This window comes from Bos mutus, chromosome 2 (assembly GCF_027580195.1).
Source record: "Bos mutus isolate GX-2022 chromosome 2, NWIPB_WYAK_1.1, whole genome shotgun sequence".
In the NCBI taxonomy this organism is placed as follows: domain Eukaryota; kingdom Metazoa; phylum Chordata; class Mammalia; order Artiodactyla; family Bovidae; genus Bos; species Bos mutus.
In genome coordinates, this window is record NC_091618.1 from 10,604,206 (window position 1) to 10,624,604 (window position 20,399).

Here is a 20,399-nt window from a genome sequence, read left to right on the forward strand (position 1 = left end):
TTTTTTTCTTCCATCTTCAATATTTAAATGACTACACAAAAATTCACCAATTTTTTTTTTTTAAAACACACACTGACATGACAGCTGTCACAATACAAACTAACAACAGTGTTTCGAATGAGGTTAAAGGCAACCAAGTGCTACTAGAGCCATCTTACAGAAAAAACTAGACAGATTTTTCGGCCAAGCCAATAATTACACAGATAAATACACAACTAAGTTGTACTGGCAAGGAGATGGTTTCTATATGTCAATAGTAGTACGCTTTGCCTACTCAGTTTTGGTAATCCCACTTCTGCGCCAGGAAAACGCTCACAAATAAACACCAAGTGAAAAGGGAGGATTTGAAAATTTCTGTTGAGAATTATTACTCAGGAGCAACTTCTGCTCCTCCTTTGTCTCCTTCTTCAGCAGCTGTATTTATTCATCTACTTACTTATCTGTCTTCTAGTTTTATGGATGTATATTAATAGCTGATGTACAGCACCGTATACATTTAAGGTGCCAGTATAATGGTTTGACTTACACACATCATGAAGATTAGTGAACATCCATCAGCTTATATAGATACAAAAGTAAAGGAACATAAAAAATGTTTTTCCTTGTGACGAGAACTCTAAATTTGCTCTTAACCACTTTCATATGTAACATATAGCATTGTTAATAGCATTTATCATGTTCTACATTATACCCTAATACTTTTTTTTTCTAAGTCGGTTCAGTTGTGTCCAACTCTGTGCAACCCCATAGACGGCAGCCCACTAGGCTCCTCTATCCCTGGGATTCTCCAGGCAAGAATACTGGAGTGGGTTGCCATTTCCTTCTCCAATGCATGAAAGTGAAAAGTGAAAGAGAAGTCGCTCAGTCGTAGTTACAAGGAATTTTGTACCTTTTGCCTGTCTTCATCCAATTTCCCCTTCCCCCACCCCTACTTCTAGTAGCATAAGTCTGATATCTTTTCCTATGAGTTTGTTTGCCTTTTGAGGTTTAATGGACCTATGACACTATGTTAGTTCCTGACACACAGCACAGTGATTCAATATCTCTATACATTTCAAGATGATCCCCACGGTGATTCCAGTTATGATCTGTCACCATACTAAGATATTACATAATTGTTGACTATTCCCCACACTGTATATTTCTTTCTTGTGACTCATTTATTTTGAAAGTGGAAGTTTGTACCAGAGGAGCTTCTTCTTGGAACTTAGGGGAGGACCTGACATCAGCTGGGTCATGGGGCAGGAGGTGGTGTCTGTAAATGTCAATGCAAGGGGAAAAAAAAAAAAAAAGACAAAAAAACAGGCAATGCAGTAGCAAGGAGACTCTCAGCAACCACAGTGTGGTTTCTAAACACCATTCTCCGATAAAAGGAAATACTGGCTTCTGGGAGAAATGGCTGATTGTATGATGAGGGCAGGGAGAAGACAAGATGACCCGGGAGCATCTGATAGCACCAGGCAGTAAGGACGTGCTTAGAGAAAGGAACAATGGGGCTATGGCAAAGGGTCCCAGGAGCCAGACTGGAGGAGCTCCCAAAGCCGGAAGAATTTGAGCAACTAAATAATGTAGTATTAGATTATAGTCAAAGTATAAAATAAATATACAAGAGTCTATACTGACATAATAATTGAATAAATAAATGGGGGAGGGTCTTCCCTGGTGGTCCAGTGGTTAAGAATTTGCCTGGCAATGCAGATGACACAAGTTTGATCCCTGATCTAGGAAGACTCCACATGCTAGGGAGCACCTAAGCCCACGTGCCATACCCATGGAGCCCGCACTCGAGAGCCCGTGTTCTGTAACGAGAGAAGCCACCGCAGTGAGAAGCCCGCACGCGGCAACAGAGTCGCCACCACCCACCGCTACTAGAGAAAGCCCTGGTGCAGCAGCAAAGACTCAGCGCAACCAAAATAAATGAAATAAAATAAATAATTAAATGAGGGGGAGGGACAATTTTTTAAAATAATAATAACTTCATTTATTTATTTATTTTTGGCTGCCCTGGGTCTCTCTTGCCAGGGCTTTCTCTAGTTGCGGTGCACAGGATTTTCACTGCGGTATCTTCTCTTGTTGCAGAGCAGGGGCTCTAGAGCTCAGGCTTAGTAGTTATGGCGCGTAGGCTTAGTTGCTCTGCATCACGTGGAATCTTCCAGGACCAGGGACCAAACCCGTGTCCTCTGCATTGGCACAGGCAGGTCCTTAACCACTGGACCACCAGGGAAGCCCAAGACAAATCTTTCTTATAGAAGAATTCCAAATAATTTATTTGGATGCTGCACCCCAGCGGTTAAGGTTAGCATCACAGTGAGAAGTCATGTGGATATGTCATGTACGCCCCAGAGAATGTGATGAGAAGGGCACCTCACCTGGGAAGTAACCTCCCCTAAAATTCATAACCCCAGTCTAGCCATAGGAAGACATCAGAAAACAGCAACAACAATAACAACAAATTGAGGGACAATATCTGACGAGTACTCTTCAAGACAATCAAGGTTATAAAAACAGGGTCAGAGAAATGCTGAGAAAGTGTCACAGACAGGAATCGTTATGACTAAATGCAACAGGGAATCTTTGTTGGGATCCTGGACCAGAAAAAGGACATCAGTGAGAAAATAGATAAAATTCAAATAAAGTCTGTAGTTCAGTTTACAGCAATGCAGCAATGTTGGTTTCTGAGTTTTGACAAATGCACCCTGGTAACAGGAGATGCTACCAACAGGGGAATTTGAAATTAGCTGAGGGATATATGGGAAATCTCTACTATTTTTGCAACTTTATAGTAAATCAAAAATTAAAAACAAATAAACAAACCACCACACACACTCTCAAGCAGCATAAAGAGTAGAAAGAACACTGCAAAATGTTAGTTATATTTGGGTGATGAGAAAAGAATGTCCTCTTTTTATTTGTCAAATATCTTTTTATTTTTATTTTAAACTTTGGTTATGATTTCGATTAGAAGTCTTCTGTTACTCTCATAGTGACAAAAACCAAAACAAAGCGTTTTGCACAGTATCTATATTATCTCACTTAATTCTCACAACCAGCTCAGAAAAGATTCTTTCTTCCATTTTACATGTAAGGAAATGAAAACTCAAAATCAAAGTGATTTGCCTAAAATGATACAACAAGCAAGAGAAGGAGCTTGGATTTGAAGCTTAGTTGGTCTAACTGCTGAGGGACAGGGAGATGGAAAATCCTTATCCATCTCTCTGCGGTCTCCGGAAATAGTTGGTCTCTGTCCTAAGCAGATTTCTCTTTAGCCCAAGGAAGAATTTTTCAGGAGAATTGTCCAGAGGGAAGGAGCATCCTGGAAAGTTACTGAGTTCCCTGTGGGTCAAGGACAGTGAAGTGTCCCTGAGAGGGATTCAGGAGACCTGATGCTTTATCTTCCTCCTCAAACCCAAAGGGCAGGGCTGTGTGCCTCCTGTGAGACTCAGAACTGGACCAGGAGTTCTAATTGACCAGGGCAGGGGATGTGGGGGGGAGTAGTGGATTTCTCCTTCATCTTTATCCTCCTCCCCTGCTCCACGATGGAGTACATCACTGAAGCCTAGGAACGTGGGGACCAGCTTTTATTTACTCAGAGCCTCCTGAGACGGAGGTTCATGACATTATACAGGAGGCAGTGATCAAGACCATCCCCAAGGAAAAGAAATGCGAAAAGGCAAAAAGGTTGTCTGACAAGGCCTTACAAATAGCTGAGAAAAGAAGAGAAGCTAAAGGCAAAGGAGAAAAGGAAAGATATACCCACTTGAATGTAGAGTTTCAAAGAATGGCAAGGAGAGATAAGAAAGCCTTCCTCAGTGATCAATGCAAAGAAATAGAGGAAAATAATAGGATGGGAAAAACTAGAGATCTCTTCAAGAAAATTAGAGATACCAAGGGCATATTTCATGCAAAGATGGGCTCAATAAAGGACAGAAATTGTATGGACCTAACAGAAGCAGAAGATATTAAGAAGTGGCAAGAATACACAGAAGAACTATACAAAAAATATCTTCATGACCCAGATAACCATGATGGTGTGATCACTCACCTAGAGCCAGAGATCCTGGAATGTGAAGTCAAGTGGGCTTTAGGAAGCGTTTCTACGAACAAAGCTAGTGGAGGTGATGGAATTTCAGTTGAGCTATTTCAAATCTTGGAAGATGATGCTGTGAAAGTGCTGCACTCAATATGCCAGCAAATCTGGAAAACTCAGCAGTGGCCACAGGACTGGAAAAGGTCAGTTTCCATTCCAGTCCCAAAGAAAGGCAATGCCAAAGAATGTTCAAACTACTGCACAATTGCACTCATCTCACACACTAGCAAAGTAATGCTCAAAATTCTCCAATCCAGGCTTCAACAAAGCATGAACCGTGAACTTCCAGATATTCAAGCTGGATTTAGAAAAGGCAGAGCAACCAGAGATCAAATTGCCAACATCCGCTGGATCATGGAAAAAGCAAGAGAGTTCCAGAAAAACATCTACTTCTGCTTTATTGACTATGCCAAAGCCTTTGTGTGGAGCACAACAAACTGTGGAAAATTCTGAAAGAGATGGGAATACCAGACCACCTGACCTGCCTCTTGAGAAATCTGTATGCAGGTCAGGAAGCAACAGTTAGAACTGGACGTGGAACAACAGACTGGCTCCAAATAGGAAAAGGAGTACGTCAAAGCTGTATATTGTCACCCTACTTATTTAACTTATATGCAGGGTACATCATGAGAATTGCTGGGCTGGATGAAGCACAAGCTGGAATCAAGATTGCTGGGAGAAATATCAATAACCTTGGATATGCAGATGACCACCCTTATGGCAGAAAGTGATGAGCCTCTTGATGAAAGTGGAAGAGGGGAGTGAAAAAGTTGGCTTAAAACTCAACATTCAGAAAACTAAGATTATGGCATCCAGCCCCATCACTTAATGGCAAATAGATGGGGAAACAATGGATATGTGAGAGACTTTATTTTTGGGGCTCCAAAATCACTGCAGATGGTGACTGAAGCCATGAAATTAAAAGACGTTCCTTGGAAGAAAATCTATGACTAACCTAGACAGCACATTAAAAAGCAGAAACATTACTTTACCGACAAGAGCCCCTCTAGTCAAAGCTATCGTATTTCCAGTGGTCATGTATGGATGTGAGAATTGGAATATAAAGAAAGCTGAGTACAGAAGAATTGATGCTTTTGAACTGTGGTGTTGGAGAAGACTCTTGAGAGTCCCTTGGACTGAAAGGAGATCCAACCAGTCCATCCTAAAGGAAATCAGTCCTGAATGTTCATTGGAAGGACTGATGTTGAAGCTGAAACTCCAATACTTTGGCCACCTGATGCGAAGAACTGACTCATTTGCAAAGACACTGATGCTGGGAAAGATTGAAGGTGGGAGGAGAAGGGGACGACAGAGGATGAGATGGTTGGATGGCATCACGGACGCGATGGACATGAGTTTGAGTAAGCTCCGGGAGTTGGTAATGGACAGGGAAGCCTGGCGTGCTGCAGTCCATGGGGTCGCAAAAAGACACGACTGAGCGACTGAACTGAAACTGAACTCCCCGGTGTCAGGTCCTGGTCTTGACCTTCTACAATAGCGCCACGAGTGTGCGAGGTGGGTACTGCAACCCCCGTGTAGAGACCCGGGAACTAGGGCCGGCAGGGGAGGGTGGGCGTCCTGGAACGCCCCTGGGCGGGGCCTCCGGCCCACCCCGCCCCGCTGGGCCGGGCCCGGCTGGACCGCGCGGAGGCAGCTCAGTCCGCGTCCCGCGAGCCGCACGGGCCATGGAGCCGGTGTCGCTGCAAGACTTCGTGTGCGCCCTGGACCCCGCCTCCCTCCCGCGTGTGCTGCGGGTTTGCTCGGGGGTCTACTTCCAGGGTGAGTGAAGGGCCGAGACCCCTCCGACCTCACGGCCCCGCCGCGGACCGGCTTCTCCCGACCGGGACGTTGGAAACCTGGGGCCTGCGCCCCAACTTCTCCGGGCCACGGCTTTTGCCTCCGTGGAATTGGGGGTGGGGGGTCGCTGATTGCCTCCCAGGGTGGCAATGAGAAGTCACTGAGCTCAGATACTCAGGTGAGTGGAACCGAGCCAAGCGGGATGGAACCGTCGGGCGCATTGCAGGAGGTCCGACCATGCGGGGTCTCGGCACTCAGGCGCTCGCGACGCGGAGCTGTTGCTTGATGATTCTGAAACGCCGGGTCAGCCCTCCCCTCCGTGTACCCTCCGTTGCCCCACCTTGACACCTGTCTACGTGTCCTATTCCGTCCCTCTAGTCCCGCCTTTGCCCCTCTGCTCGGCATTGGGCAGTACTTGATTCGACAAGCTCTTCGGTTCGCAGCTGAAATGACTCCTCCTCCGGGCAGCCCTCCTGGCCTGAGGCACGCCCGCACATTTGCCTACCTGGCCGCAGCCCGCCTGGTTCACAGGGGTGGCACACAGCTGGGGCTTCCTCAGTAGTCATTGCCTGAAAGATCTAGAGGGGAAGAATTGACAGGCCGTGAAGGTGGAAAGAAGGTGGCAGCTCTGAGCGGGGGCGGGCGGGAGGGACTGTGGGCGGCTGCGTGGGGAAGGAGGAGGCGGCGGAGAGAGGGAAGCGAGAGTCTGGGTGGGGTGGGGGAGGCTCCTTCCTTAGAGAGCAAACTCCGCCCGAGTGCCCTGACCCATCCTGTTCCTTCAACCTGCTCCTGGTCCGCACAGGAAAGCGTTCTGAGGCTCCAAGTGGGGTCACAGATCAAGGGTGAGACACCTGGAGGGCCCCCGGGGCAGGACCCGCCGCCAGGCCCGCTTGGGAATCTGAGGGATCTGGGTTCAAATCTCACTCTTCCTGTCTCTGGGGGCTTCCTGCAGGCATCTGTGCTGTTTGCTCTCCTCTGGACCCCCCCTCACACACTGTGTCACAATGTTTGCGCTTCCTCATTCTGCTTCCCCAGCCCCACCCTGGGAGGCGGGAAGTGGAGGAAGTAAGAAAAGAACCCGATGGGGTGACAGCGTGGGGGTGGGGGTGAGCTGGAGAAGGGCCAGTGGTGATCCTGGTGGGACAGGTGGCTCTGATCGCTGCGTGGTTTGGAGCCCCAGGTTGGAGGCAGACATCTGGGCCTGAGTCCTGGTAATGCCTTTGATTACCTGATCATCTTGGCTGCCCATTCATCCTTGCCTAGTCTTGGCAAGACCTTATATAGGAAGAAAGTCCTTCCCTCCAAGGACAGCCATGGGTCTTGAGCACAGTGATACCCCTGCAGTACTGGGCACAGCAGCAGGCATCGAGTCCATCTCCAGCACCAAGGCTGTTCTTACCAGCCCCGAGGGTCTGGAGCCTGAACTGTGTGTTGGAGCCTGAGTGTATTTTCCTGGGGGTAAGGGATGGGGTTTTCATTGATTTTTCGGGCCCTTCTGGGGCTGCCTTCGGTGTGAGGTAGAGTCAGGTGGCCTCGAGGTTTGCCCACCTGCAGTGTCTGTCCTTCCTTCAGCAGGATGGCGGGGTGGGGGCCTATGCACTGCCCGAGTGGAAAGATCTTTATCGAGCACCTTCCATGTTCTGGATGCGGCTTTAAGCTCTTGAAACCAGGAAACGTGGGGCTACTGTGCTTGAAAGTGGGGACCCGGAACCCTGCCTACAGGGCCCACCCTCTCAGTGGACTGCCATTCTCTCCTGTGCTTCCTTTAAAAACAAGTCATTTGAAGAAGAAAGTGCCAGGGTGGGTGTTTGGCTGTGTGTGATCTCAGAGCCTCTCTGGGCTTGACTTTGCAGCTGTCTAATAAGGGAATTGGGCTTCTCTAGTGGCTCAGATGGTAAAGAATCCACCTGCAATCCAGGAGACCTGAGTTCGATCCCTGGGTGGGGAAGATCCCCTGGAGGATAGCATGGCAACCCACTCCAGTTTTCTTGCTTGGAGAATCTCATGGACAGAGGAGCCTGGCAAGCTAACAGTCCATAGGGTCCCAAAGGGTTGGACACGACTGAAGCGACTTAGTACGCAATAAGGGAATTGGGATTTACTGGGTGGTTTATACATTCATGACTTACACACCCTGTTCGAGGCTGGGCCTGTGCTAGGTGAGCTGGATCAGTCCTGCTGTATGAGTTAAGTTCCAGAGGCTGGGGGTTGTGACCACAGAGGGGTACAGTCAGTGCTAAATGCAGGCAAAGTGGCATCGATGCTGCCTGAGGACAGCTGAGCCTGTGGATGCTGGGCAGGGAAGACAGGGAAGGGCATTCCAGGTGGCGGGAACAATGAGGGCCAAGGTGTGGTGAGTGACGTCTTGGGGGAACAGAGCCCTGGCCCCCAGTGACTAGCATTTGCTGAATGGGCGAAACTGAGCTTGCTGTGTCTCCACAGGCTCCATCTACGAGATCTCTGGGAACGAGTGCTGCCTCTCCACAGGAGACTTGATCAAGGTCACCCATGTTCGCCTCCAAAAGGTGGTCTGTGAGAACCCAGGGACAGGCCAGACCACTGAGCTCGCTCCCAATTTCCAGGGTAAGGCGGGCACCTCTGCCTCCCTGAGTGCCCCGGAACCCTCCAGGCACACTCTCGGACCCACTGGACCCCGCACAAACCCCCAGCCCTCTGGGTTGGCCCCCACGGCCCTCACATCCACCGCCACCCAGCCCCGAAGCACAGATGACCCCTGAGCGCTCTGACAGTGCCCGCAGCCGGCGTGGCTGTGTGCTCTCCTTGTCCATCTCTGATGACGTCTGCCTCTTGGCGGGGACTTTTCCTGTTTTGTGTCTTTGACCACGTGCCTGTTTTTGTCTTCATTCCCACATCCACTCACCAAACATGTATTGACCCTTGCTGCTCACCAGGCCTTGTGCTAGGGGCTGGGGGGTGTGTGCTCAGGATGAATCAGATACAGCCTCCTCCAGTGGGGAGCTTCCAGGATGGCAGGGAGGAGGACAGCAGAGGTAGGCACCCGTTTAGAGAGGGCTCTGGGCATGAGGGGCCTGCCTCAGAGGTCTGTGCGGGCTTCCTGGGGGAGGTGGCACCTGAGCTGGACCAAGGATCCCAGCTAGAGGGAGTGGCACGTTCACATAGCATAGTCACTGCAGGAGGCGTGCGGCGTGGTGGACCACAGGCCCAGACGCTAAACCAGCAGCCTGGGTGGGAATCCCCAGGTGTGCCGGCTACTAGCTGTGGCTGTGGTGAGTTCCCACGGTCTCTCTGCCTCTGCTCCGTCTTCTGTCATGAGGGAGTCAGGCTTGAGGGCATCACCTACTCAAAGGACATGAGTTTGAGCAAACTCCGGGAGATAGTAAAACACAGGGAAGCCTGGCGTGCTGCAGTCCATGGGGTCTCAAAGAGTCGGACACGACTGAGCGGCTGAGCAACAAGGTTGATGTGAGCATTAAATGAGTTGCCACATACGATGTGCTTAGAACAGGACTGGGCTCAGAGCAGGCGCCCTCTGAGGGCTTGTTCTCAGTATGCTTTCTTGATTTTAATCCCTGAAGTACAGTTTTGTGAGTGAATGTTTTTGTTTCTTAGGAGATGCACCAAATATTAGGAGTAATATTTAGATATAACGGGGCATCAGGTCTATAAGGGGCCTGGTGAGGGCTTGGGTTCCAGGTGAGGAGCAAGAGGTGGGGAGGTGAGTGGAAGCCAGACCACTGGGGGAGGCTTTTGTGCGGCACTGATCCATTTCAGTCTTTATTTTGAAGGCATTAAGTAGCCAAAGAGGGTTTTAAAAAGGGAAGTGATAGGTTTTATTTTCTATTTTGAGGATTTTTTAAAAACTTGAAATAATTTCAGACTTACAGAAGACTTTCTAGAATTCTTATATACTGTTTATCCAGATTCACCAATTATTAAGCATTTTGTTACGTTTGTTTTCTCTCTCTGTATATTATATATACATATACATACATATGAACATATATTACTATTATATATGTGTATATATATAATCTTTTTATATATCTATGTGTGTGTGTATGTATATATATATGTATCTTTTTCCGAACCATTTGAGAGTAAGTTACAGACATGATGCCCCATTACATCTAAATATTACTCCTAATTCAGTGTATCTCCTAGAAAACAAAGGCGTTCACTCACAAAGCTGTAGTTGAGTGATTAAATTCAGAAAATCCAGTATTGATACAATACTACTGTCTAGCCTACAGTCTGTATTCAAATTTCACCAGCTGCCCTATAATATATCCTTGATAGCCTGGTGTTTGCCTTGATTCAGAATCCAGCCTCAGATCACACATGACATTCAGTTTAGCCTCCTTTAGTCTCCTTTAGGCTGAAATAGTTCCTCCGCCTGCCTTTGCCTTGATATCAACGTTTTTTGAACAGTCCAGATCAGTACTTTTGCAGAATGTCCTTCAGACCGAGTTTGTGTGGTGTTTCCTCGAATAGATTTGTGTGGAGGGTTTCGGCAGGAAAATGTAGAAGTGGTATTACCTCCAGACATGAGATATCTTAGGCCAGTCTGGTAGCAGAAGAATGGACAGGGCGGCGGGAGGAAGGGGAAAGAGCTGGTCAGAGGTCACTGGCCAGTAGCTCTTGGGTTTCTAGTTTGGGAGGGACAATGGCGCTCGCCCACCCAGGACAGGGTGATGGGAGCTGGTGTGTGGAAACAGAGCAGTGCTGAGGTGTCTGGGGGCAAAGATGGAAAACTTTAGAGGCAGGAGGGGCTGGGAGGCGGGAAAATGTGGCAGTCAGTGTGTCTGTCCTGTTCCGTCTCTGGTGACAGTCCCTCTGTGTCTGTGTTGGAAGGAACCGTCCCCAGCCCTGCCCCTCGCTGTCCGTTCGCACACGGTCACTTGCTGCCTCTAGTCCCTCAGCCCTGCAGTCCAGATATGCCAACACTGGCCCACCTTTGACCCCTGTCCTTGGGATTCTGCCTGGTTCTCTGCAGCCAGACCTGGGTGTGGGGTTCACGGCCCTAGGCTGAGCAAAAGCCTGCCCCACCCTGACAGCCCCTGCTGTGCTCCCACAGGCCTCTTCAGCCCCCTCACCGGCCCCCAGAGCTATGGAACCCTGGAGGAGCTGGTCTATGCTGCAACCCAGAGCTCCAAGTCACTGCCCATCCGCTTCATGTCGACCCACAGAATCGCCACCAAGGCCAGGGTGGTGCCTCAAGAGCAGCCCCTCAAGCTGGAGGCTGTGGAGATGCACCAGGGGGCCTGCTGTGCCCGCTGTGTGCTGGACTCCGGGGCCCAGCAGGGCTTTCTGCACCTGCCCTTGTCCCAGCAGGGGCCCTTCTGGAAACTGGAGCCCGGGCCCCCTCGGACCCTGCTCCAGGTGCTGCAGGACCCCACCGTGAGGGACACCCTTCTCACCTGCTCCGCCTTCCCCTGGCGCTCCCTGACCTTGAAGCCCCAGTATGAGGTCGAAGCCATCATGCACTGTGAGTTCCCTGGGCAGGAGGATGGGGGTGGGAGGCGGGAGGGACAGAGGGGTCCCAGGGGAGTTGCTTTGATGGATAAACCAGGGATTCTGGGTGGTTCACCTGGTATATACAATGTAACGGAGTTAAGATTCCCCAGCAGTGGAAGTTGGGTGCAAAAGGAGATAGGAAAACAGGGTAACTTGAGTGAGATCCCATATAGTTTATAAAATTGGGCAAAAGTTGGGTTGTGCGCTTGTCCACTGCTAGGACAAAGAAACAGTGTTACTAAGTGAAACCTTGAGCCTTTGCTCTGGAGAAATGTATTTTCCTGTTTCTGGGGAGCAGGATTGCTGGTGAAGGGCCTCCTGTTGGGGAAGGCACTGTCTGGCTGAGTCCCCCGGCTGTTTCATAGGTCACTTCTTAGGCGGGCTGGTGGCTGCACACAGAGGGTTGGTGAAGCAGAGGCAGAACCTGCCAGGTCTAGCTGGTCGGCGGCCACACTGGAGCAAAGGTAGAAGAATGGGTGTATCTGTCGAGGTTCCCAGGGCACTCCCACCCCATTCTTCTACCTCCACTCAGGCTTGGCCTCCGATTGGGCAGACCCCTGCCTCATCAACCCTGCTTTGGATGCTACCAGAAGCCTCATTGAGGACTGTCTTAAGAAACAGCCTATGCTTTGTTTACTAGTTTTTTTGTTTTTGTTTTTTAAATAATGAGTTGGCTGCCCTGGAGAATAAGGCAGCTCAGGTAATCTAGAAAACATTCTAAAGGAAAGAAAAAAAAAAAAATATATATATATATAATGAGCCCACATCTGCCCATCTCCCAGCTTCAACCAATTATCAGCTCGTCTGGCACAGAGCAAAAATCCCAACCATGTGACCTGAGGGAAGTCACCACCATTCTTTGGAGTCTCAGTGTTCTCATCTGCAAAATGGGAACATTCCCTGTTCCGATTTCCATGTGGTATGACTCACACAACACAGTGGGTAGGCCAGTTTTCCTCATTCTCTTAGAGTTTATATGCACTTGGCACTTTCAGCACCAGGGCAGGATGTTATCCAAAGTCACGCAGTCACTGTTTTTCTTGATTTGACTTTTATTTATTCAAATCCAGAAAGGATTTGGAAAGACAGTTTATATTCAAAATTATATCAAATTTGAATGTATACAATTTGATATATTTAATTATGCACAATTATATTCAAAATTCAATTAAAATTTTAAAAGTAAACTGGATATTCAGTGATATTAAGGAATTACCAAATTATTATTTCAATGTGATCATTGCCTAGTTGTTATTAAAATTTTAATTATCCCTTCTTTTAGCAATACACACTGAAATGGTCACAGATGGCAAGATATGATTATTCTGATTCAAAGTAACCCAGTGGAGGGGGAATGGATAGATGGGGGTATAAATGAAAGAAGATGAGCCACGGGTTTAAATGTTGAACCTGGGTGACAGGTTCATAAGGGTTCACAATACTATTCTACTTTTGTAAACATTTAAAACTTTCTATAATAACTTTTTATTAATTTTTTAAAGAGTTTTTTTTTTAATGTAGACCATTTAAAAAGTCTTTATTGAATTGGTTACAATATTGCTTCTGCTTTATGTTTTGTTTTTTTTGGCCACTAGGCATGCATGTGGGGGTTTTAGTTCCCCGACCAGGGGTCAAACGCACACCCCCCTGTATTGGAAGGCGAAGTCTTAACCACTGGACCGCCAGGGAAGTCCCTATAACAACTTTTTTAAAAGAGGTACAAGGAAAGGAGTGGGCGAGGAAGCTGGCACAATAGGAAAATGCTGGTAGGAAGGAAAAGACAGAGACAGGCAGGAGGTCAGCAGACCCAGACCTCTGAGGGGAGGAGGGCGTGGGCCCGGGCTGACCTCTCCCCTCCACAGTCCGCAGGACCGTCGTCAAGATCCCCTCCACCCTGGAGGTCGACGTGGAGGACGTCACCACCTCCTCGCAGCACATTCACTTCATACAACCGCTGCTGCTGAGCGAGGCCCTGGCCCGGGGAGGCCCCTTCCCCCTGGCTGCAGAGATCCTGGAAGTTCCGCAGGGATCCCCCAACTTCCTCAGCCCGTGGCTGAGCTCCTTTCAGAAGGGCCAGAGGCTCTGCCTCCATGGCGTGGCTTCACCGCCCTGGCGGTTCCTGGCCTCGACCAGGGGCCGGAAGGTACCCAGACACTTCATGATCTCCGGGGCCTACCGGGGCAAGCTGCGGCGGCGGCCGAGAGAGTTCCCCACGGCCTACGACCTCCTGGGTGCTCTGCAGCCGGGCCAGCCGCTCCGGGTCGTGGCCACAAAGGACTGTGAGGGAGATGAGCTGGAGAACTTGGGGTTTGCATCCCTGGCTGTGGGTGACAGGCTGGAGGTGCGGGGGTCTGGCCAGGCCCTTGGGCAACATGAGAGGGACATAGATGTCTTGGTGTGTCAGCGGCTAGGTGAGCCGACTGGGGAGGAAGAGGCTGGGGAGGATGAAGAAGTGGAGGACCAAGAACAGATTCTGCTGCCCCTCTACTTCTCTGGCGGCTTTGTGGAGGAGCTGAGCGATGCCCGGCGTTATAGCCTGCAGGACCTGACTGCCCAGTTCTCACTGCCCTGTGAGGTCAAGGTGGTAGCCAAGGACCCCAGGCACCCCGCCGACCCTCTGCCGTCCTTCCCGGGCCTGCAGCTGGAAGAGAAGATCCTGGAACCCTTCTTGGTGGTCAGCCTGGACTCCAGCCCCGAGATGTGCTTCGAGATCCCTCCCCGGTGGCTGGACCTGACTGTCGTGGAGGTCAAGGAGCTGCCGGGCCAGCCGTCTGGGGCCCTCCGCATGGCCACAGTGGAGGAGCTGACGGAGGCCTTCTACTATCGCCTGCGGAAGCTACCAGCCGTCGAGAGTCAAGCTCCCCCACCCAGGCCTCCAAAGAGTAAGGGCCTCAGTGAGCAGAAGAAGCAGATGAGCAAGGAGAAAGGCGTCAAGGTACCAAGAGAACCCCAGGGGGCAGGGAGGGGCCCTCTGTTGGGATCGTTCGAGTCCTGCTGTTCCTTCTTTGGCATGGCACTTCTCTTCCAGTCGTAGGGAACCTACAGTTTATAAACGTGCACACCGGTACCCACTATTCCATCCTTACCACCCTAACATCAGTGTGATTATCCGTATTTTACGGTTGAGAAAATGAGGTCTCAGAGACTCTGAGATGCGCTCCAAGTTACACAGTTCAGGGGCCCTGAACTGGAGCATGGCATTGCGCCTCCAAATTCACGGGGCTCTTCCTGTCTCTGCTAACCCTGCTGTCACTCCCCAGCTCACGCTGCAGCATTTTTCACCCGAACCGTTAGAGCAGCCTCTTCAACCCCTCCCCACTGATATCGGAACGGCCTCCCACATCTCTCCTGGTCGCTGAGGGGCCTCAGCCCCATCTTCTGAACCCTTCAGTGGCTCCCCGTTGCTGGGGGTGATGGAATCCCTTAACATGGTATCCAGGGTCCCTTAGAGCTGACTTCAGCCTTGCCTTCCCAGGCCTGTTTTCCGTGTCAGCAGCCCACACTCCAACTCCTGACGCTCCCTCAATATGCCAAGATTCCCGCCTCAGCACTTCATGCAAGCCAGTCTTTTTGCCAGGAACGTTCTTCCTCCTTTCAGACTCCTGGGCAAGGCTCCGCTTAGATTTCTTCCAAGGCAGTGACAGTCCTGCATGCTGTATGTAGCCTGGAGGTGGGGGGCTGTGTCGTTTTTTCTCTTTTTGGCTGCGCTGGGTCTTCACTGCTGTGTGCACTCGCTCTAGTTGCAGCGGGCGGGGGCTACTCGAGTTGCGGTGTGTGGGTTTCTCTTGTTGCCGAGCATGGGCTCCAGGCGTGCGGGCTTAGCCATCTCGCAGTTTGTGGAATCTTCCCAGACCAGGGACTGAACCCACGTTCCCTGCATTGGAGGCTGATTCTTAACCACTGGACCACCAGGGACATCCAGTCATGAAGTTTTAATCAGTTGTATTTGGTCTTTGGGGCTAGAACAAGAGTTCTGTGGGGCAGGCTCTGCCGACTCCAAGGCAGGCAGAGAAAGTGAGAAAAACTTTCTCCAGAGAAAAACTTACTGTCAGTGAGTCTGAATGGAATCAGACTGAATCACAAGGGGGAAGGAACCAAAGAGTCAGAAATACTAAGTTCACATCCCAGCTTCCTCACTCTGCGGCAGGGACCCCTGCTCTGGGCACGTTTCCTCACCAGTGAGCCTGAGAGAACGTTGCTAATTCTCAGTGCGGTTTTGTTAGCCTCAGTTGGTAAAGAATCCGCCTGCAATGTAGAAGACCCTGGTGCGATTCCGAGGTTGGGAAGATCCCCTGGAGAAGGGGAAAGGCTACCCACTCCAGTATTCTGGCCTGGAGAATTCCGTGGACTGTATTGTCCATGGGGTCACAGTCGGACACCACTGAGCCACTTCACTTTCACTTGTTGGGCGCTTACTCTGGGGCAGGCACCTTATATGCAGCCCCACCTAGCCCTCACGACCTCCCTCTGAGGTGGGCACTGGCAGTTCTTTTTATGGTTGAGAAAACAAGAGGCACAAAGAGGTAAAGTTTACCTCAGATCACACAGTTAGAGCTTCCCCAATGACTCAGCAGGTAAGGAACCCACCTGCCATGCAGGAGACATAGGAGACTCTGGTTTGGGGAGATTGGGGAGATCCCCTGGAGGAGGGCATGGCAACCCACTCCAGTACTCTTGCCTGAAAAATCCCGTGGACAGAGGAGCCTGGAGGGCTACAGCCAAAAGGGTCACGAAGAGTCAGACATGACTGAGCGACTAAGCGCACACACATGTGCGCACACACACACACACAGCTGCCAAGTGGCAGGCTGGAGGTTGAAATTGGGTCCGACCACATGGCCTGAGCACCTACCTGCCATGCTTTGCTGATAAAGGGTGTTGGGGAATGAGTTGTATAAAAAGCACTTTGTAAACTGTTAACAAGCTATTATCTTGGGATGTGGAGAGACTTGTATTTGTACTATGTGGGGAGGCAGTAGGATGGTGGTGGAAGTTGAAAAATGACCCTGAACCATCTCAGCCCCAGAAGGGACTCCAATCTGTGGGGCAGCAGGTAGGGTAGCTGTTTTCTGACAAGAATCAAGAATAGGAAAAAAAAAAAGAAGAGACTAGGACATCTGAAACGCAGGCCTGTGACAGTGTTGGAAAGAACGCGGTGCAGATCCGAGACCTCTGCCCCAGCCTCGGTTTCTTTGGGCCTGTTCCCTGCTTGTTGTCCTAGAACCAGCAACTTTCCCTCCCTGGGCACGGGTGTTCTCTGCTGCTCACCAGGGCGCTGTACTGTTTGCCCTTGAAAGCATGGCGGGAAAAGAGGTGGCTTTATTTTTGTTCTTTTTTGGCTGCGCTGGGTCTTCACTGCGGCCGTGGGCTTTCTCTTGTTGCGGTGTGCTTGCTTCTCGCTGCGGTTGCAGTGGCGTCTCGTTGCGGCACGTGGGCTCTAGAGCACAGACTCAGGACATGTGGGATCCTCCCAGGCCAGGGATCGAACCTGCGTCCCCTGCACTAGCAGGCGGATTATTAACCACTGGACCACCAGGGATGTCCCGAGCAGCAGCTTTTTAGAGGTCACAGACCTGTTCTGGGCCCCAAGCTTGACCTAGCCAGAAATCCCGCGTGAGGTGTGGCGTGGCACAATTTCACTGAGCCTGGTTCCTTACCTACAAACTGGGGGCTCAAACAGCTCCTCAGAGAGTGAAATGGGCTGACATGCATACAGTGTTTGGCACATGGTGTGTTTGGCACATGGTGTTTGGCACATGGGAGTTCAGTAAAAGTCCTCTTCCTTCTGGGATGCTCCTCAGCCCTGCAATCTTGCTCTGAGGCTTTGTGACTACATTTTGTTCCTTCGGTGACAGATCTGAAGGACGATGACCAAATCCCCGTGGAAAAATGCAGGGACATTTTCCTGTCTGGCCCCCAATCCCATCATCCCTAATCCTGACCCCCTTTTCCCCTGCCAAAGAACATTTCAAATGCTTGTAGCAAAAACTCCTGGTGTTCTGAGATGTGCTACTCTGAAAGGGAAGTTCAGAGGGGAGCAGAGGAAGTAACAATTGGAGGAAATTGCATTTTGTGGACTCTGCCACCCTATTTCTTGAGACCCTGCTGACTTCTGCTTTTTCTCCCATGTAGTCCTCTGAAGTCTCAGAATTGCAGGAACCACCTCTGCTGCCTAAACTCAGGACAAAGTCCTTGCTGAAGGTCACCCAGGACAGTTCCAATTTATACAGTGAGGTTCCTGGCCGCAAGAAGGGCTGCAGGCCCGCTGTGCCCATCACTGAAGATTCAGGTGAGTTCCCTCAGCCCGTTCATCCAATCCTTGCTTCTCCCCTCCCCCACACCATTCTGCTGCTGCTTTGCCTCTGAGGGCACCAGCCATACCCTCAGCAGGGCCCTGCCTGTGGGCAGACCCTTCTGCAGTCCTAGTTGGATGCACAGGCTTATATGGGGTGAGCTTAGGCTGAAGGATCCTTACTGTCCTTCACCTAGGGGCTCCAGGGCCCTGGCAGGCAAAATGACTTCATCCAACTACCCTCCCCAACGCACACAGGAAGGTTGGCAAAGTGTGCAGACACAACCAATTGTGGCTTCTGGGCTAGCAAGGACCTTAGAGCATCCAGACCAAACCCTCCCCTGTCCAGGGGGTGGAAGTGCCCTAAAGATGGGAAGCAACCTAAGGCCGAAGATCCTTACTGACCTGGATTCTTTTGCAGATGATGAACATGATTACGAAGAAATAGCTGAGCAGTTTTCGAAAACCCTCTAGGCGCTGGAAGAACCTTACATCCTAACTGCTGCTTCTCAGGGAATCGGAGATACCAGCTAACAGTTACAGGCTTTTAGAGGACCTTGGACAAGACCTCTCAGAAATCAGACTGTGGATGAGGAATGGCCGTCTGAGGCCTGACTGGAAACCTGCACCAGCTCCCCTCAGTTCCAGGTTCCTACCACCCGGAGCTGGCTTCTCTGGGCCCAGCATCTTGCATTCGGCTCTCTCAGCCTCAGAGCTTTGGTATCAAGTAGCCGACTGGGTTCTACTCAATCCTGTATCTGCAATACCAGCTGCCCCACTGGTTAGTGCAGGAAGGAATCCAAGAGACTGCCCACCTGGATGTGGCAGCACAGTGCCTCCTGCCTCTGGGGACTCAATCCTGATCACACGCTGCAGTGGGAGTTTCTTTAAGACACATACCACCCCTGCTCCACTCTCGTCTCCCCCTCCCCATCCCCAGCTCTGAGCCTCTGAGGGACCAGGACTGTCTTCCTCATCTCTGCAGCACCCAGCACATGAACAGCTAGAGGTGACTATCCAATATTATTTTATAAAACCAGAGAATAAAAATTACATCTGAGCTTCTAGAAGAATGATAATCATGATCACTTACTAAGTTGCATCTGTGTGCCAGACTTTTTACAAGCCCTACCTAAATTCTCAACTCTCTGAGGCAGACAATGGCAGGATTGTCAGCAGAGGACAGGATAGACAAATAGATGGTAGGAGTCTCCAGCTGAGGTGGGAGCTGAATAGAGGGTCCAGTTTCCACTCCTTGATTCTAGGCATTACACCTGAGTGTCCTTCCTTTGCCTGCTACCATCCCTCCGGCTCTCTGGACCCATGCCACACCCCAGCACGGAGCTCTTCAGGTGACCACTGCACGGTGACTATTGCTGCTGGGCCAGTCTCCAGTACCTAGCATTCATCCTTGTCTTCACACCAGTTCCCATGCCCTCCTTCGCAGACACAGTCTGTACTACACAGCGGACCCTGAGGAGAGAGCATTCTGGGAAAAGCAGTAAGCAAAAAAAAGTTCCTCCTGGGTACAGAACCCCTAGGGGTCAAGAGCACATGCAAAATGGCAACAGTTTTCACTTTCATGTCTGCACTGGATTTTGGCACCAAACTGAGTAAGGTCACAAAAGGGAGGCACAGGAGAGGACCACCAGTTTCCACAAAAGGGGATTTCTGAGTGGCCAAATGCTACTATGAGGAGAAAGGCAGTGATTTCCCAGCAGGGAAAGCTGGGCTTACAAGGAAAACATGCTTGAAAACCACATTGTGAATGTCTTACCAGAGCAACGGGGTCAGGCAGGGAACGGACCAAAGGCAGACACCACCCTCAGGGTGCCTGTGTCTTCCCTCCATGATAAACCACGGGGTGGGAGGAGGGTATTATAGTGAGGTTAGAGGTTAGAGTCCCTCCACCCCCTGGCAGTGATCTCCAAAGTGAGTGCGCATGATGACTGACTGGGAAACAAAAGAATTACAGCTGACCCTGGAGCAACAAGGGGGTTAGCGTGCTGACCCCCACAGTCAAAAAATCCTCAGATCACTTTACAGTTGGCCCTCTGTATATGCAGATGCAACCGCAACCAACTGTGGATTGTGTAGTATGTACTTATTGAAAAAAATCTGAGTATAAGTGGACCTGCACAGTTCAAACCGTGATGTTCTGTAATAGTATCCCTTTATATTTATTTTTAATATCTTTTAATTTTTAATTTTTGAATGTTTTGTAATATACGTAACAAACTAACATAGTAACATATAAATAACTGTTAAATAAAGGAATGTAACTTGGAGGTGCATGCTCAAAAATGTATCAAGAGTTTTTAATTTCTCTCAACATTTCCCACCTGTACATCTAGTAAGACCTTCCTGAGAGGAGGCTGTACTCATGGCTTGGCCGTGACACGGGATTTCTGAGCGCTTGGGTCACTGTGCTGTTCTGCTGTCTCAACAGTGTGCCAAGGGAACACTGCATTCCCGACGTCCCAGGTAACCACAAACATCCAAGTGTGTGTTCCCCCAGCCTGAGCAGGCAGAAGCTCTAGAAGCTGGGGTTTCATTCTGCTGAGGAGTGGCCCGCCTCTGCTCAGCCCCAAGGGCCTCTGTGGTGCTCGGGAACTACAGAACTCCTGTAAGATCATGTCAATGCCAAGATGGCAGGGAACTCTATCACTGGGCAGCTACTCTGTGTTACTGGGAATGTGGAGTTGGCAACACCTGGGACACCAGTCT

At 50.1% G+C, this 20,399-nt stretch overlaps 1 protein-coding gene across 1 annotated transcript; it reads left to right on the forward strand.

The window, feature by feature from the left end:
• The first annotated feature begins 5,718 nt into the window (after positions 1-5,718).
• On the forward strand, positions 5,719-20,091 carry THEMIS2 (thymocyte selection associated family member 2). The gene is made up of 6 exons (XM_005895911.3): positions 5,719-5,866; positions 8,327-8,467; positions 10,941-11,351; positions 13,243-14,315; positions 17,513-17,669; positions 18,094-20,091. Exons 1-6 carry the CDS (start codon positions 5,773-5,775, stop codon positions 18,144-18,146), a joined length of 1,929 nt encoding a protein of 642 aa, XP_005895973.1. The 5' UTR covers positions 5,719-5,772; the 3' UTR covers positions 18,147-20,091.
• The last annotated feature ends 308 nt before the right edge of the window (positions 20,092-20,399 follow it).

Coding starts and splice junctions, on each gene's coding strand:
- THEMIS2 (XM_005895911.3), top strand. CDS start 5,773: ATGGAGCCGGTGTCGCTGCAAGACTTCGTGTGCGCCCTGGACCCCGCC. Junction 8,468..10,940: donor GCTCGCTCCCAATTTCCAGG/GTAAGGCGGGCA, acceptor GTGCTCCCACAG/GCCTCTTCAGCCCCCTCACC. Junction 17,670..18,093: donor GCCCATCACTGAAGATTCAG/GTGAGTTCCCTC, acceptor ATTCTTTTGCAG/ATGATGAACATGATTACGAA.